Source organism: Hylobates moloch, unplaced genomic scaffold, assembly GCF_009828535.3.
Source record: "Hylobates moloch isolate HMO894 unplaced genomic scaffold, HMol_V3 SCAFFOLD_1, whole genome shotgun sequence".
In the NCBI taxonomy this organism is placed as follows: domain Eukaryota; kingdom Metazoa; phylum Chordata; class Mammalia; order Primates; family Hylobatidae; genus Hylobates; species Hylobates moloch.
The window spans coordinates 46,452,980-46,471,074 of NW_026652276.1; the positions used below are offsets into that span (position 1 = coordinate 46,452,980).

The 18,095-nt window shown below is 37.4% G+C and overlaps 1 protein-coding gene across 1 annotated transcript in view; it reads left to right on the plus strand.

The window, feature by feature from the left end:
* Window positions 1–18,095, plus strand: part of DNAH7 (dynein axonemal heavy chain 7) — a 330,709-nt gene that overhangs the window by 201,061 nt on the left and 111,553 nt on the right. Inside the window, exons 40-44 of the mRNA XM_032755099.2 lie at window positions 661–1,533; window positions 3,758–3,987; window positions 6,909–7,239; window positions 7,995–8,341; window positions 15,883–16,063. Coding sequence (XP_032610990.2) covers window positions 661–1,533; window positions 3,758–3,987; window positions 6,909–7,239; window positions 7,995–8,341; window positions 15,883–16,063 — 1,962 coding nt within the window. The remainder of the gene's footprint in view (window positions 1–660; window positions 1,534–3,757; window positions 3,988–6,908; window positions 7,240–7,994; window positions 8,342–15,882; window positions 16,064–18,095) is intronic.

Below are 18,095 nucleotides of genomic sequence, written 5' to 3' on the forward strand. Positions count from 1 at the left end.
ACTGTACCCCTGGGACACACTTCTTTAAGAAAACAGTTGCTACATGTAGCAAGCCTGATGTTTCTTGCAGTCCCATAACATGTGCATATAACCAGAGATTTATTTTAGTAGATTGCTCTCTGTAACGACTTAAAACAAACATAATTAACAGGTATCCCAAACAACTCTCCCTCTACCCAAGACATTTCCTGTTCTAGAAAATGTGCTTTTTGAAAAACAAAAGCAAAAACTATTGATTTGTCAATAACTTTCAAAATGTTATCTATCTTAGAAAAAGGAAACATCACTGGAAAGGTGTTGGGTACCCCCTGGGTACTGGTGCCCAGCTCTGCTATCCACATCTGAGCAGCCAGCAAAGGCAGTCGCTAACTTCTCAAGGCCTTAATTCTCTTAGCATCTCTACATCTGCTTCAGCTCCCACCCCCAAAATTACCTTTCATTGATTGATGACTAAATATAACCTTATTATTCTAAATAGAGTTAAAATTAACATTTAAAATAACATTATTGTGAATCAGTCCTGATTATTTGGATATACTTTTAATAAAACCCACAGAAATTTTCTAATATTTTTTATTACTTGAGATTAGCATGGAAATAATAACACTTTTTTAAAAATCAGAAGAAAGTTTCTAAAGCTGCTTTTTAATTATTATACAGGTCCTTCGAGTGTATTATGACCGCCTTCTGGACAATGCAGACAGAAGCTGGCTCATCAACTACATTCAAGAAATTCTGAGAAACTACATGTATGAAGATTTTCATGAGCTTTTTCAGCGTTTGGATTTTGATAATGATGGCATGGTGGAAGAAGATGACTTACGCAGCTTAATGTTTTGTGATTTCCATGATCCCAAGAGGGAGGATACCAACTACAGAGAAATCGCAGATGTGGATAATCTTCGAATGATAGTAGAAATTCATCTAGAAGAATACAACAATATAAGCAAAAAACCCATGAACCTTGTCTTGTTTCGATTTGCCATTGAGCACATCAGCAGAATTTCCAGGATCCTGAAGCAGCCTCGCAGCCATGCTCTCCTAGTAGGGGTTGGAGGGAGTGGAAGGCAGTCTGTCACCAGATTAGCTGCCCACATGGCTGATTATTCAGTTTTCCAAGTTGAAATCTCTAAGGGGTATGATACTACTGAATGGCATGAAGATTTAAAAGTGATCTTAAGGAAATGTGCGGAAGGTGAGATGCAGGGTGTCTTCCTGTTTACAGATACTCAAATTAAAAAAGAGTCTTTTCTGGAAGATGTCAATAATCTGCTAAATGCTGGGGAGATTCCAAATCTCTTTGCATTAGATGAGAAGCAAGAGATATGTGATAAGATGCGTCAGTTAGATTGCCAGCGGGATAAAACCAAGCAAACAGATGGCAGCCCCATAGCCCTTTTCAACATGTTTATTGATCGTTGCCGCAACCAACTGCATGTGGTCCTTGCCATGAGTCCCATTGGAGATGCATTTCGGAATCGTCTTAGAAAGTTCCCTGCTCTTGTTAACTGCTGTACCATTGACTGGTTTCAGGTATTGTCATGTGTATTTTAGATAGACTTCTAGAAATGCTGAATTTCCACTATCATCATGACTTATTTTATAGATTCCCAACCTGTAGTTTACCCCAAAATATAGTTTAGCAGAATCTTCTGATCAGTTATATTTTATGAAATTATAATTCAAGAAATTATAATAGAAAAGTATTTATTAAGAGTATATGTGATCACTAACTTCAATATATTATAGGAAGTGTTAGGATAAAATTGTGTATCAGAGTCCTGAGAGGAAGCACAGAGCACCCTTGAACCCTTCACTGAAGAAAGCATAATGAAGGAACTGTTCACAGAGGTGTAGGCAGGGTTAAGGGAACCAAGAGGGGATGTTGGAACACTCAGGAAGTGGTGGGTGGAGCAATAGCAGGAAGTGTTACTATAACCGCGTATGAAAGGGCAGAGGAAGGGGAGAGTGTTACTGGAACTCAGAGCTTAGAGCTGTGGATATAAGACTGCCCAACAGGAACAGGAACCAAAAACCTAGAACTCAGCTATGGCTGGAAAGGAAGGAAGGATCAAAATACCCCTATGTCTCACTTCTTCCACCCTGCCCCCAATCTCTTCCCATTAGCTAAACCCAAAGGAGTTAAGAGGGAGAAAGCCAGAGTGACCTTTTTTGTGGTGGACTTCAGTACTGGGAAGTACAGAGCGGAGCAGAAAAAGGCAGCGAATGGATGGGGGGTAGGGACGAGGGGTGGGGAAGGGGAGTAGCAGAGGGAGAGTAACTAGCTAGATGTGAATAGTAATTTAATTCTCCCTTCTGGCTTAAACAGCGTATCACAATGCATTCTCTACCTGTGTAGTAAGAAATCTGGGCTGTGGCTGAGATCCCGTGAGTGGGATTTCACAGATAAGCATTTATGACCTTGGAAAGTTTACAGAACCTCTCTGTACTTCCACTTCCTGGTAAAATTAGTTATTTCATGCAAAATGTTTATTGAATTCTGTTTTGTTTTGTAGCAAGTCTTTATCTAAAAGCTGGAGATGAAGCACATGAAATAGACAAGACCTCTGCTCTCTTTGAGCTGCTTGTCTACAGACAAATAAGCAAAACGCAGTTTCATCAGACAGGGTAGCAAATAGGGAGTAAATGCTTTGTTATTGTGTTTGTTGTTTTGAGATGCAGTCTCACTCTTGTCACCCAGGCTGGAGTGCAGTGGTACAATCTTGGCTCACTGCAACCTCTCCCTCCTGGGTTCAAGCAGTTCTCCTGCCTCACCCTCCCAAGTAGCTGGGATTACAGGCGCCCACTACAACGCCTGGCTAATTTTTGTATTTTTAGTAGAGATGGGGTTTCGCCATGTTGGCCAGGCTGGTCTCGAACTCCTGACTTCAGGTGATCTGCCCGCCTCGGCCTCCCAAAGTGCTGGGATTACAGGTAAATACTTTTTAAATAAGGGACCAATTAAGGGTTTGAAGAGGAAACTGGAAAGACAAAAAAGTGTCAGTACTGAGATCTGGGCAGAGAGGATAAACCAGTGAAGTCAAGTGTCTAGACGGAAGGAGGGGGTGACAGAAAATCAGGGTGACAGGAGCACAGGAACTGTGGGGGAAAGTGGTGTAGCAGGTCAGACATGTGGGAAGAGCCAAATCAGATAGAGAATGGCAAGTTGGTTTGGATTTTAAGAATTCTAGGAAGTCTTTGGTTATAAATTGGGGAGTGTGACATGAGCTGATTTGTATTTTGAAAAGATCACTCTTGCAGCTATGTAGAGAATGCAAGCAGTTAGGATGCTATTGGAATCTTCCAGGCAGATGATAGTGGAGGCTTGAATTGGGATGATTGAGGTAGATAAAGAAGAGAAAGGATTTGGAAGCTATTTCAAGAATAATGCCTACCTCATTCTCAGGGAAATGTTAGGAGAATTAAATGAGATAATACCAGTAAAATGCATACAGAAATAGACATTCCATAAATTTAGTTCATTTGCCTTTCCTTTCTCCTGCAACACTCATGAACAATTTCTCTCATCTCAGAACAAACCACACACAGTGAATGTTATATGCACTAACTAGCTCCTGGCTCCCTGCCCTAAGTATGCAAGTCCTTGGGAAAGTTCCTTATGAAATTGTCTCTCCCACACCATCCCTCACACTATTCCCCTTTACCCCCAACATCCATAAGTTGTAAAGGGCTGCAATAGTAGCAGATCTAGATTCGTAATCTTAATAAAGTGCTAAAGCATTTGTCTTACATTTAGTCATGGCCTGAAGATGCACTCCAGGCAGTTGCCTCACGATTCTTGGAAGAAATTGAAATGTCAGAGGAAATACGAGATGGCTGTATCGACATGTGTAAAAGCTTCCACACTTCTACTATAAATTTATCCAAATCGTTCTTTGTTGAACTTCAAAGATACAATTATGTGACTCCTACCTCTTACCTCGAATTAATCTCCACCTTCAAACTGTTGTTAGAAAAGAAAAGAAGGTAAAAATCAAATTTCATATTTCCAAGTAAGCTATGGCAAATTAAAAATACTTGTGTGTGCAAAAATGACATAAATATGATATAATGGAGATTTATTTCATAGAAATACACTGTAAGTTTTGTTAAAACATCTTTAAATGATTTAATCCACAAACATTTTGAATTTAGGGAGGGGTCTTATCCTTCTCATACGGGCACATTGCCTAGCACATCATAGATGCATAGTAACTCTTGGAAGAATGAAGATATTCCAACCAGAGCTGTGAATATTGAGTAAACACTAGTAGAGAGTGATTTTTCTCTGATAAATAATTAGGTAATAGTTAAACCCTCTCTTTGGATACTGAACAGCTGAGACTGTAGGGAGGGACAGCCACTCTCTAATAAACTCTCATTTGAAAACATCAATATAAACATGAGTAAACTTACCTGCTATAGAAAGTGTCAATGTGAGTTTTTTTAATGCTCTGGAGGGTGACTTTTGTGTGCATAAAAGTTTATTCAAATATTTCTTTGGTCCCAAAAATTAAAATTAAAATCATGTATATTACAAAATTTAAAAACATTATAACAGTAAGGTAGAAAGTAGGAAGTTTGGAACATTTTAGTGGTTACCTTTAAAGGGGACCTTGGATTAATGTGTGGCTTCATTCAAAACTTGTTTAAATAAAATTTTTAATACAGTATTTATATTTCCCTTTTAAGTTCTGATTTAACAAATCAAACATTACTAGATACTTAAATAATTTATAAGTCTAGTACTTTAAACGTATACATATGGTAAGCCTTAAGTACTTTTAAATGTTTGAATATTATCTATAAATTAATATGATTTTTACTTGAAAGCACAAATGTAAATTTACTGCTCAGACACATGATTTATATTGGAAGCTCAAGCCTGATCCACGGATTGAACAGACCCAATTCTTTTAAAGATTAAAAAGAATACATAAAACAACAAATGTGCACAGATAATATAAAAATATTAATACTATGAGTTTGATTTTTATATATATCTCTATGGTTAATTCTAAATCTTCCTGTGGCTAACCCACTATCTCAAGCATTTTGAAGGACCTTTTCTCGTATTGGGCAGCATGCTACCTGGATATGGATATGATACTCCTTATCTGTATTCATAGTGGCTATTGCTGTGCCCTCCCAACAGGACCGTCATAGTCACTGTGGTCTACAACCCTGTGTTTGAATCATACCTTTAGGAATTTTTCAACGACCTAGTGAAATCGGCAGCGTCCACCGTGACTGCTGCATAGCTTGGCTGGAATTCATTATTTCTTTGGCTCTCAAGATAATCGTCTTTCTGTGTCGAGCTTATGATCTTTAACATAATGGAATCTTGCTTTTTTTCATATTTTCTTATCTAGGAGGATCAAAAGCTCTTGGAGATTGATTAAATTTTGGATATCACTCATAGCTTTTGTTTGACTCTGCACTCAAAATAGTAAGGCCACCCTAACAAAAAGAAGGATTATAAAAACGAGAGGGAAACTTATAGGAAGAGTTTAAACTTATTGGTTATAAGTTTTAAAGTTACAAGGTTATAAGTTCAAACTTACAGGTTGAAAGAGTCATAGTTTTTAAGGTATTTTCAAATATTCTTATTTGCCTTTCAAATTTTCCTTTTTCAAATTTTTTCTTCTCAAAATTCCTTGCAAACGAAAAAAAAAAGTTGTTAATTTATCCTTACCTCAACTAGAATTCCTACCCTGTGATTATTGTTCCCATAATAGCTAAAGCCTTCAGATCACGATAGCCAGGTAGTGCTGCAACCCAGAAGCAAGTTTTCAGGTTACCTGGCAGGAAATCTGTGGTTAAGCTAGGAAAGCATCACTTGGGCTTAGCCACAATATTGAAACTGTCTCAGGCTGGCAGGAATGAGACCTTTCCTATGCTTGTTGCACAAGGTTTCAGCTGAAACCAAACTCACAGATAATACAGTGCCATACATTCTGTCCCGTCTGTTCCCATTACTCTCTAATATTTTGCACGCTCAGAGGGAATTTGACATGTGACAAAAACGTAGCATGCTCTCACTTATGAATTTTTTTAAAACAAAAATTACAATCCTTTCAGTGTTCTCCAGGTTACCTTTTCCAGCTCAAGCCAGTTCCTTACTACTCCAGTCTATTTTTTGAAGGGGATTTTAAAAACATGTCATTTTTCTACTTGGAGACATTGTGGTATATCAAGTATTTTAAAATGAAATTATAAAGAAGAGTTTTCTCTATAGAGAAATGTATATATATTTGCAGATAAATGCAGATTAAATTTTTAAGTACATTAAAATATTAAACTTTTAAAATATGCTAAAATATTACATTATTTCTAATCATTGGTTATTACTTTATAATCATTTTGCACCAAACAGGGTATTGAGCTTTATGATCTGTTCTATTTGTTACTTTTTCTTTAATAAAACAAATCTCTGTTTCAAGATGTATAATACATGTTAAAATCATTTTTTCACATTTGGAAACATTCAGAATAATATATTTCAAGCACTGAAGTGTGTTTAAGTGATCATAAAAAGGTTTAAAGCAGCAGTAGTGTTGCTGGAATCAACTTGCCAACTTTAGAGGTACATCATTGATTTTGATACAGGAGACTCCTTGCCTCATCGCCAGTGTATTTATTCTTTTGAATTTCTGTTGTATGCCTTGATAACGTATAGGTACTGAAAACACAAAAATGAATAAAACACGCTGTCTGCTCTTAATTGTGCACAAATCCAATATTCTAGGTTTCATATTTTGACCGATTGTCATATAAATGAAAATCTTTTAGACTACTCCTGTAGTTATGTCTTGAAAAAGCCTAGAAAGCTCAGAAACACTTAAGTTTTTCCTTAATGTAGGATACAGAGCCTCATGATTAACTTTGTTTTATCCATTTCCTTTCAGTGAAGTAATGAAAATGAAAAAGAGATATGAAGTGGGTTTGGAGAAATTGGACTCTGCTTCATCTCAAGTAGCCACAATGCAGATGGAGTTGGAGGCCCTACAACCTCAATTAAAAGTTGCTAGCAAAGAGGTTGATGAAATGATGATAATGATTGAGAAAGAGTCTGTAGAAGTTGCCAAAACTGAAAAAATAGTGAAAGCTGATGAAACAATAGCAAATGAACAAGCTATGGCTTCCAAAGCCATCAAAGATGAGTGCGATGCTGACCTGGCAGGTGCCTTGCCAATATTAGAGTCAGCGCTGGCCGCCCTTGATACTCTTACTGCACAGGTAAGAGCTTCACCATACACTTTCTAGGACACATGTTATCATAGCCCAAGAAAGAAATTAGCATTGTGTTCTAGTCTAGTTTGTGTCTCCAAATTAGCCTGAAATTTTAATGAAGCTGAAATCATTTTGAAATTGGCAAAAGAATTCCCTAATTGACTTGAAAAAGAAATGCATGTGCATGCAAAAACACCTTTGAAATGGAAGAAAGCTGCCAGATGTTATAACCTACCATAAAGCAACAGTTATTTCAAGAACTTTATACATCTTTGCACTACAGTAATCAACAAAGTCATAAGCCTTGAGATTATATTTTGATTCTAAGGGGTACCTTTTTCATATTTAGACACACTTGTCATTGGAATACATCTTACAGAGCATGTGATAAAGTATTGTATTAATTTTGTCAGTGATTTTTTTTTGGGGGGATACATAAAATAATAATGTGTTTTATAATTTATTTTACAATAGCAATGTCTTAGAGTTCATGAAGTGTATTAGAAGTTAAGATGTGAAAGGGGAATATTTTAATTTAGAAAGATGAAGATAGATTTTTAAAATAAATAGTGCAGAGAATTTTGGCTAAACTTTTGGGTGGGACTCAGGAGAAGAGTGTAAGTGCAGTTCTATTACTGTCACCATTTCTACCCAGTGAACACAGTGAGTTTCTGTATGCTTAGTTTGAAAATAGGAACCAATTACAATTACTGTATGAACAAACATGTCCTTTAAAGTAATTAACATGTTGTTATTTCAAGGATATTACAGTGGTAAAATCCATGAAGAGTCCTCCTGCTGGTGTCAAGCTTGTTATGGAAGCTATATGCATCTTGAAAGGAATCAAAGCTGACAAAATCCCTGACCCAACAGGTTCAGGGAAAAAAATTGAGGATTTCTGGGGCCCAGCTAAGAGACTTCTTGGTGACATGAGGTTTCTACAGTCACTTCATGAATATGACAAGGACAATATTCCTCCAGCTTATATGAATATCATAAGAAAAAATTATATTCCAAATCCAGATTTTGTACCAGAAAAAATCAGAAATGCTTCTACAGCGGCCGAAGGTCTGTGCAAATGGGTCATAGCAATGGATTCATATGATAAGTAAGTGCTGATAAAAAGAAACCCAGCTGTTATGTTTTATCTTCACTTTTGGTCAGTTAGACAATATACAATTTAAAAGTTATGTAAGTGAGAGGCTCCTTAGAAAATCCTATCTGAATCTGCTTTGTGTTTGCATATTTACTGGAGGCAAGATTATGCCAACTAATAGTATAATACAGTGTTTCTTAAACTTTTTGGACTCAAGAACTGTTTATACTCTTAAAAAGTATTGAAGACCCCAATAAGATTTTGTTTACTTACCATATTAGAAATTAAAATGGAAAATTTTAAAAAATGTTTATTAATTCATTTTAAAAAGCAATAAAAATGTTACATGTAATATGTGACTTATTTTTATTTTTTATAAATTTACATGTATTTTTTTTTTTTTTTTTTATTATACTTTAGGTTTTAGGGTACATGTGCACAATGTGCAGGTTTGTTACATATGTATCCATGTGCCATGTTGATTTCCTGCACCCATTAGCTCGTCATTTAGCATTAGGTATATCTCCTAATGCTGTCCCCGCCCCCCCCCACCCCCCACCCCACAACAGTACCCGGAATGTGATGTTCCCCTTCCTGTGTCCATGAGTTCTCATTGTTCAATTCCCACCTATGAGTGAGAACATGCGGTGTTTGGTTTTTTGTCCTTGCGATAGTTTACTGAGAATGATATTTTCCAGTTTCATCCATGTCCCTACAAAGGACACAAACTCATCATTTTTTATGGCTGCATAGTATTCCATGGTGTATATGTGCCACATATTCTTAATCCAGTCTATTGTTGTTGGACATTTGGGTTGGTTCCAACTCTTTGCTATTGTGAATAGTGCCGCAATAAACATACGTGTGCATGTGTCTTTATAGCAGCATGATTTATACTCCTTTGGGTATATACCCAGTAATGGGATGGCTGGGTCAAATGGTATTTCTAGTTCTAGATCCCTGAGGAATCGCCACACTGACTTCCACAATGGTTGAACTAGTTTACAGTCCCACCAACAGTGTAAAAGTGTTCCTATTTCTCCACATCCTCTCCAGCACCTGTTGTTTCCTGATTTTTTAATGATGGCCATTCTAACTGGTGTGAGATGGTATCTCACTGTGGTTTTGATTTGCATTTCTCTGATGGCCAGTGATGATGAGCATTTCTTCATGTGTTTTCTGGCTGCATAAATGTCTTCTTTTGAGAAGTGTCTGTTCATGTCCTTTGCCCACTTTTTGATGGGGTTGTTTGTTTTTTTCTTGTAAATTTGTTTGAGTTCATTGTAGATTCTGGATATTAGCCCTTTGTCAGATGAGTAGGTTGCAAAAATTTTCTCCCATTCTGTAGGTTGCCTGTTCACTCTGATGGTAGTTTCTTTTGCTGTGCAGAAGCTCTTTAGTTTAATGAGATCCCATTTGTCAATTTTGGCTTTTGTTGCCATTGCTTTTGGTGTTTTAGACATGAAGTCCTTGCCCACGCCTATGGCCTGAATGGTATTGCCTAGGTTTTCTTGTAGGATTTTAATGGTTTTAGGTCTAACATTTACGTCTTTAATCCATCTTGAATTAATTTTTGTATAAGGTGTAAGGAAGGGATCCAGTTGCAGCTTTCTACATATGGCTAGCCAGTTTTCCCAGCACCATTTATTAAATAGGGAATCCTTTCCCCATTTCTTGTTTTTGTCAGGTTTGTCAAAGATCAAATAGTTGTAGATATGCGGCATCATTTCTGAGGGCTCTGTTCTGTTCCATTGATCTATATCTCTGTTGTGGTACCAGTACCATGCTGTTTTGGTTACTGTAACCTTGTAGTATAGTTTGAAGTCAGGTAGCGTGATGCCTCCAGCTTTGTTCTTTTGGCTTAGGATTGACTTGGCAATGCGGGCTCTTTTTTGGTTCCATATGAACTTTAAAGTAGTTTTTTCCAATTCTGTGAAGAAAGTCATTGGTAGCTTGATGGGGATGGCATTGAATCTATCAATTACTTTGGGCAGTATGGCCATTTTCACGATATTGATTCTTCCAACCCATGAGCATGGAATGTTCTTCCATTTGTTTGTATCCTCTTTGATTTCATTGAGCAGTGGTTTGTAGTTCTCCTTGAAGAGGTCCTTCACATCCCTTGTAAGTTTGATTCCTAGGTATTTGATTCTCTTTGAAGCAATTGTGAATGGGAGTTCACTCATGATTTGGCTCTCTGTCTGTGATTGGTGTACAAGAATGCTTGTGATTTTTGTACATTGATTTTGTATCCTGAGACTTTGCTGAAGCTGTTAATCAGCTTAAGGAGATTTTGGGCTGAGACAATGGGATTTTCTAGATATACAATCATGTCATCTGCAAACAGGGACAGTTTGACTTCCTCTTTTCCTAATTGAATACCCTTTATTTCCTTCTCCTGCCTGATTGCTCTGGCCAGAACTTCCAGCACTATGTTGAATAGGAGCGGTGAGAGAGGGCATCCCTGTCTTGTGCCAGTTTTCAGAGGGAATGCTTCCAGTTTTTGCCCATTCAGTATGATATTGGCTGTGGGTTTGTCGTATATAGCTCTTATTATTTTGAGATACGTCCCATCAATACCTAATTTATTGAGAGTTTTTAGCATGAAGCGTTGTTGAATTTTGTCAAAAGCCTTTTCTGCATCTATTGAGATAATCATGTGGTTTTTGTCTTTGGTTCTGTTTATATGCTGGATTACATTTATTGGTTTGCGTATGTTGAACCAGCCTTGCATCCCAGGGATGAAGCCCACTTGATCATGGTGTATAAGCTTTTTGATGTGCTGCTGGATTCGGTTTGCCATTATTATATTGAGGATTTTTGCATCAATGTTCATCAAGGATATTGGTCTAAAATTCTCTTTTTTGGTTGTGTCTCTGCCTGGCTTTGGTATCAGGATGATGCTGGCTTCATAAAATGTGTTAGGGAGGATTCCCTCTTTTTCTATTGATTGGAATAGTTTCAGAAGGAATGGTACCAGTTCCTCCTTGTACCTCTGGTAGAATTCAGCTGTGAATCCATCAGGTCCTGGACTCTTTTTGGTTGGTAAGCTATTGATTATTGCCACAATTTCAGAACCTGTTATTGGTCTATTCAGAGATTCGACTTCTTCCTAATTTAGTCTTGGGAGGGTGTATTTGTCGAGGAATTTATCCATTTCTTCTAGATTTTCTAGTTTATTTGCATAGAGGTGTTTGTAGTATTCTCTGATGGTAGATTGTATTTCTGTGGGATCGGTGGTTATATCCCCTTTTTCATTTTTTATTGCATCTATTTGATTCTTCTCTCTTTTCTTCTTTATTAGTCTTGCTAGCGGTCTATCAATTTTGTTGATCTTCTCAAAAAACCAGCTCCTGGATTCATTAATTTTTTGAAGGGTTTTTTGTGTCTCTATTTCCTTCAGTTCTGCTCTGATTTTAGTTATTTCTAGCCTTCTGCTAGCTTTTGAATGTGTTTGCTCTTGCTTTTCTAGTTCTTTTAATTGTGATGTTAGGGTGTCAATTTTGGATCTTTCCTGTTTTCTCTTGTGGGCATTTAGTGCTATAAATTTCCCTCTACACACTGCTTTGGATGTGTCCCAGAGATTCTGGTAGGTTGTGTCTTTGTTCTCGTTGGTTTCAAAGAACATCTTTATTTCTGCCTTCATTTCATTATGTACCCAATAGTCATTCAGGAGCAGGTTGTTCAGTTTCCATGTAGTTGAGCGGTTTTGAGTGAGTTTCTTAATCCTGAGTTCTAGTTTGATTGCACTGTGGTCTGAGAGACAGTTTGTTATAATTTCTGTTCTTTTACATTTGCTGAGGAGAGCTTTACTTCCAACTATGTGGTCAATTTTGGAATAGGTGTGGTGTGGTGCTGAAAAAAATGTATATTCTGTTGATTTGGGGTGGAGAGTTCTGTAGATGTCTATTAGGTCCACTTTGTTTAGAGCTGAGTTCAATTCCTGGATATCCTTGTTAACTTTCTGTCTAGATGATCTGTCTAATGTTGACAGTGGGGTGTTAAAATCTCCCATTATTATTGTGTGGGAGTTTAAGTCCCTTTGTAGGTCACTCAGGACTTGCTTTATGAATCTGGGTGCTCCTGTGTTGGGTGCATATATATTTAGGATAGTTAGCTCTTCTTGTTGAATTGATCCCTTTACCATTATGTAATGGCCTTCTTTGTCTCTTTTGATCTTTGTTGGTTTAAAGTCTATTTTATCAGAGACTAGGATTGCAACCCCTGCCTTTTTTTGTTTTCCATTTGCTTGATAGATCTTCCTCCATCCCTTTATTTTGAGTCTATGTGTGTCTCTGCACGTGAGATGGGTTTCCTGAATACAGCACACTGATGGGTCCTGACTCCTTATCCAGTTTGCCAGTCTGTGTCTTTTAATTGGAGCATTTAGCCCATTTACATTTAACGTTAATATTGTTATGTGTGAATCTGATCCTGTCATTATGATGTTAGTTGGTTGTTTTGCTCATTAGTTGATGCAGTTTCTTCCTAGCCTCGATGGTCTTTACAATTTGGCATGTTTTTGCAGTGGCTGGTACCAGTTGTTCCTTTCCATGTTTAGTGCTTCCTTCAGGAGCTCTTTTAGGGCAGGCCTGGTGGTGACAAAATCACTCAGCGTTTGCTTGTCTGTAAAGTATTTTATTTCTCCTTCACTTATGAAGCTTAGTTTGGCTGGATATGAAATTCTGGGTTGAAAATTCTTTTCTTTAAGAATGTTGAATATCGGCCCCCACTCTCTTCTGGCTTGTAGAGTTTCTGCCGAGAGATCAGCTGTTAGCCTGATGGGCTTCCCTTTGTGGGTAACCCGACCTTTCTCTCTGGCTGCCCTTAACATTTTTTCCTTCATTTCAACTTTGGTGAATCTGACAATTATGTGTCTTGGAGTTGCCCTTCTCGAGGAGTATCTTTGTGGCGTTCTCTGTATTTCCTGAATCTGAATGTTGGCCTGCCTTGCTAGATTGGGGAAGTTCTCCTGCATAATATCTTGCAGAGTGTTTTCCAACTTGGTTCCATTCTCCCCATCATTTTCAGGTACACCAATCAGACGTAGGTTTGGTCGTTTCACATAGTCCCAAATTTCTTGGAGGCTTTGTTCATTTCTTTTTATTCTTTTTTCTCTAGACTTCCCTTCTCTCTTCATTTCATTCATTTCATCTTCCGTCTGCGATACCCTTTCTTCCAGTTGATCGCATCTGCTACTGAGGCTTCTGCAATCTTCACGTAGTTCTCGAAACTTGGCTTTCAGCTCCTCCATCTCCTTTAAGCCCTTCTCTCCATTGGTTATTCTAGTTATCCATTCTTCTAATTTTTTTTCAAAGTTTTTAACTTCTTTGCTATTGTTTTGAATTTCCTCCCGTAGCTCAGAGTAGTTTGATCGTCTGAAGCCGCCTTCTCTCAACTCGTCAAAGTCATCCTCCATCCAGCTTTGTTCCGTTGCTGGTGAGGAACTGCGTTCCTTTGGAGGAGGAGAGGTGCTCTGCTTTTTAGAGTTTCCAGTTTTTCTGCTCTGTTTTTTCCCCATCTTTGTGGTTCTATCTACTTTTGGGCTTTGATGATGGTGATGTACAGATGGGTTTTTGGTGTGGATGTCCTTTCTGTTTGTTAGTTTTCCTTCTACCAGACAGGACCCTCAGCTGCAGGTCTGTTGGAGTTTACTAGAGGTCCACTCCAGACCCTGTTTGGCTGGGTGTCAGCAGCGGTGGCTGCAGAACAGCGGATTTTCGTGAGACCACCAATTCAGCTGTCTGATAGTTCCTCTGGAAGTTTTGTCTCAAGAGGAGTACCTGGCCCAGTGAGGTGTCAGTCTTTCCCTTCTGGGGGGGTGCCTCCCAGTTAGGCTGCTCAGGGGTGAGGGACCCACTTTAGGAGGCAGTCTGTCCGTTCTCAGATCTCCAGCTGCGTGCTGGGAGAACCACTACTCTCTTCAAAGCTGTCAGTCAGACAGGGACGTTGAAGTCTCTGGAGATTCCTGCTGACTTTTTGTTTGTCTGTGCCCTGCCCCCAGAGGTGGAGCCTACAGAGGCAGACAGGCCTCCTTGAGCTGTGGTGGGCTCCACCCAGTTCGAGCTTCCTGGCTGCTTTGTTTACCTAAGCAAGCCTGGGCAATGGCGGGCGCCCCTCCCCCAGCCTCGCTGCCGCCTTGCAGCTTGATCTCAGACTGCTGTGCTAGCAATCAGCAAGACTCCGTGGGCATAGGACCCTCCGAGCCAGGTGCGGGATACAATCTCCTAGTGTGCCGTTTTCCAGGCCTGTTGGGAAAGCGCAGTATGAGGGTGGGACTGACCCGATTTTCCAGGTGCCGTCTGTTACCCCTTTCTTTGACTAGGAAAGGGAACTCCCTGACCCCTTGCGCTTCCCGAGTGAGGCAGTGCCTCGCCCTGCTTCGGCTCACGCACAGTGCGCTTCACCGACTGTCCTGCACCCACTGTTTGGCACTCCCTAGTGAGATGAAACCGGTACCTCAAGCAGAAATGCAGAAATCACCAGTCTTCTGTGTCGCTCGGGCTGGGAGCTGGAGACCGGAGCTGTTCCTATTCGGCCATCTTGCCATGTTTTTCTTTTAAAAATAGAAAAAAATAATGATAAGAAGAGTGGTATTTTATTATACCTTTACAAGTCTCTTTAATGTGTGATCTAATGTAAGATAGCCAGACACAAAAATCTGCTTCTTCATTCATTCTGTTGCAATATGTTGTTCTGATTAAAGTATATTAAAAAAAAAATCCACCATCACACAGAAGTTTAGTTGGACAAGGGAAGACCTCGTGAGCTCCGCAAAGGGGCAAGTGTCATCAGGATCCCCAGGGGTCCTTGGACCACACTTTAAAAACCACTGGCATAACATGTATTCTTGTGAAATAAGGAGCGTTTTTTGGTGATTATATGAGAACCAGTTATACACAAAACAGAGTAATTATTATTTTTTCAAAAAAACAACTGTTGCAGGATGTTTTTCAACCTCATATCCAATTTTAATCATTCTAAAAAAGTATAGTAGTGCTATATATGTTTCAGACCATGATATATTAGTTAATGATTAATGTTTGTTAGATAACATGACTGACTCCATTTTCCAGATTCTAGGGAGAGAATTTAGATCCATCTTTTTCCTGTATAATTCCTTTTATTACCATATACATATTTATAGGATAACTGTTTTTGGTTGATGTATTCTAGGATTTTTTTAAGTAAAATAACAAATATAAAAGATAACTCACTTTCTCCTCATCAAAACTAACCTTTAACCAATTAGGCTTCTACTAACATTGTAGTATTCTATATGACTATCCTACTCTCCTTTTGGAAAGTTATCAAAATTCATGCTGGCAAAATGTTTTTTGTATATTTGATGTCTATTTTAATGGCCATTTCTTGTGTCCAGGATCAAGTTTGGATGATTATTAGATGAAACAGGAAATATGGAAATTGGTTTAGATTTTTGCATAAAGAAGTGTTTTCAGTCATAGTAAAGATATTAGACAAGTAAATTCAGTGATAGAAAGTGTGCTGGAATATTAAATGAATATTTAATTTTTCAATATTACTTTTTGCAGAGTGGCAAAAATAGTAGCTCCCAAAAAGATAAAACTGGCTGCAGCTGAAGGGGAGCTTAAAATTGCCATGGATGGTCTTAGAAAGAAGCAGGCAGCTCTTAAGGAAGTTCAGGACAAGCTGGCCAGGCTTCAAGACACACTTGAATTGAATAAACAAAAGAAGGCTGACCTGGAAAACCAGGTATGTGCTGATATAGAAAAAGATGGACAAATTCTCAAATATTGTAACTAAGAATGATGTTCATACTAGCACATAACACACCAGTCCTGTTTCCTTGCTGGTCAGGGATTGGCAAACTATGGCCCGCAGGCCACATCTCCCCATCGCCTGTTTTTGTATGGCCCAAGAGCTAATAATGGTTTTGACATTTTAAAATAATTACATATTAATGGCCATATAAGTACCCATGAAATAAATAAATATCCTCAGTTTTGCTGCTTGGCTCACAAAGACTAAAATATTTATTCTCTGGGCCTTTCCAAAAAAAAAAAAAATGGCAGTCTGCCTTAGATTACTAGAATATAATATTGAGCTAGATTATTTAATCATTTTTCACTTTGCAAGTAAGGAAATTGAGAACCAAAATGTTAAGTGACTTAGGTTGTATGGCAGAGCTGAAATTAGAACTCAATACTCAGAACCATACAGTATCTACTAAAAATGTTTTCAAGACTAAATATACTACTCTAACTTAATTAGTGATACCATTTGGAAAAATTAACTGCTAAAGTCTGATTATGGTCCAGAAGAAAAGTCATGATATTTTACAACAGTCAACATCTATTGAATGCTTGTTATGTACAAAGGCCAGTTGTTCTAAGAACATTACATATTATACCATTTATTCTCACAATAACCTTTTGAGGGAAGTAATCATTTTGTACCATTTTGAAGAAACTAAAGAACAGAAAGATCAAGCAACTTGTCCATCATCAACCCAGTTTCTGAGGATCAAGTCTAAGACCTGAACCCAGGCAGCCTGATTCTAATAGCTGTACTCTTTCCAGGACACCAGACTGCCTCTTTCTATAGTATCAATCCTGTATTCTATATTTGCACAAATGTAAGACATTGTGCTAATCTTTAGAAGTGTAACATATTATGGCATGGTTTTTGAATGATCAGTTTTAGTTTAAATAATATAACCTATAAATTGTTACGCAGCTGCTCTCTTTAAACATTTTTCAACTCTCCTGTATGTTTGAAAATTTTATTTTTTATAATAAAATATTAGAAACTTATGGTAATATAAAATGAACATATGCATATATGTGTATTAAAAATGTGCTTTTGGAAGTAAAATTTTAGCCAAAATATTTTTACTTAGTAGTTTCTGATGGCAACTTTGTCATAGTCCAAGACCTGATTCAGTTTATCGTAAACATTGTTGAAAGAAGAATAGGTGAGGAAAGAAACTAGAAAGACAAAAGATATTTAAAGAGGGAAAATTAAAAGGGAAAAAAATTAAATTTAGGAAGTATCACAAATACTGCAATTACATACCATTTGCTTTTTTCAAACCTATCTTTAGATAAACTGATATAGAATTATACATCTTTTAATCTAAAATCATTGACTTGATGTAAATGCTAATGACATTAGTAAAAAGCATAAGCCAAATTCCTATTCCAAAATAACCTAAATGTCTTGGCTTTTGTTGATTGTTGAATTTATCTTTTCATGTAAATTATTTTTGAACATCAAGATAAGCTTTATTTAATCTCATCTTCTTCCAAGAATAATGATGTTAAGGCACTTAAAAATTTAATCAAAATAATTCAGACATTCTGCTGGAATATTGCTATTGTGTGAACTGAAATAACTTTTCACCAAGTTTGTCACCTTCGTAATTATCTCTCTTTTTTTATCCTATTGCTTAATTACATATAATCACATTTGGTTGACAGTCTTATGCACCAAATAGGCTCTCAGGTATTGATTGGTGTCCTAATTTAAGCTGAATTGCAAGTGCCTGAGTAGTTTGACACAATTTAACAACCTGAAAATTGTGCTTTGTAAATAACATAAATTATTAAAACCTTTAAACACTTAACCTTTAAGACCATGATATAAGTTAAATGAGGGGAAAATGTTTGTAGAATATTTAAAACAAAATGCATCTAGATTATTTAAAATGGAGGGAAAATATCTATATTTGCAGACGAATGTCCTTTATTAATTAACTTTCAGTGTCTTGTATTGTATGTCATTT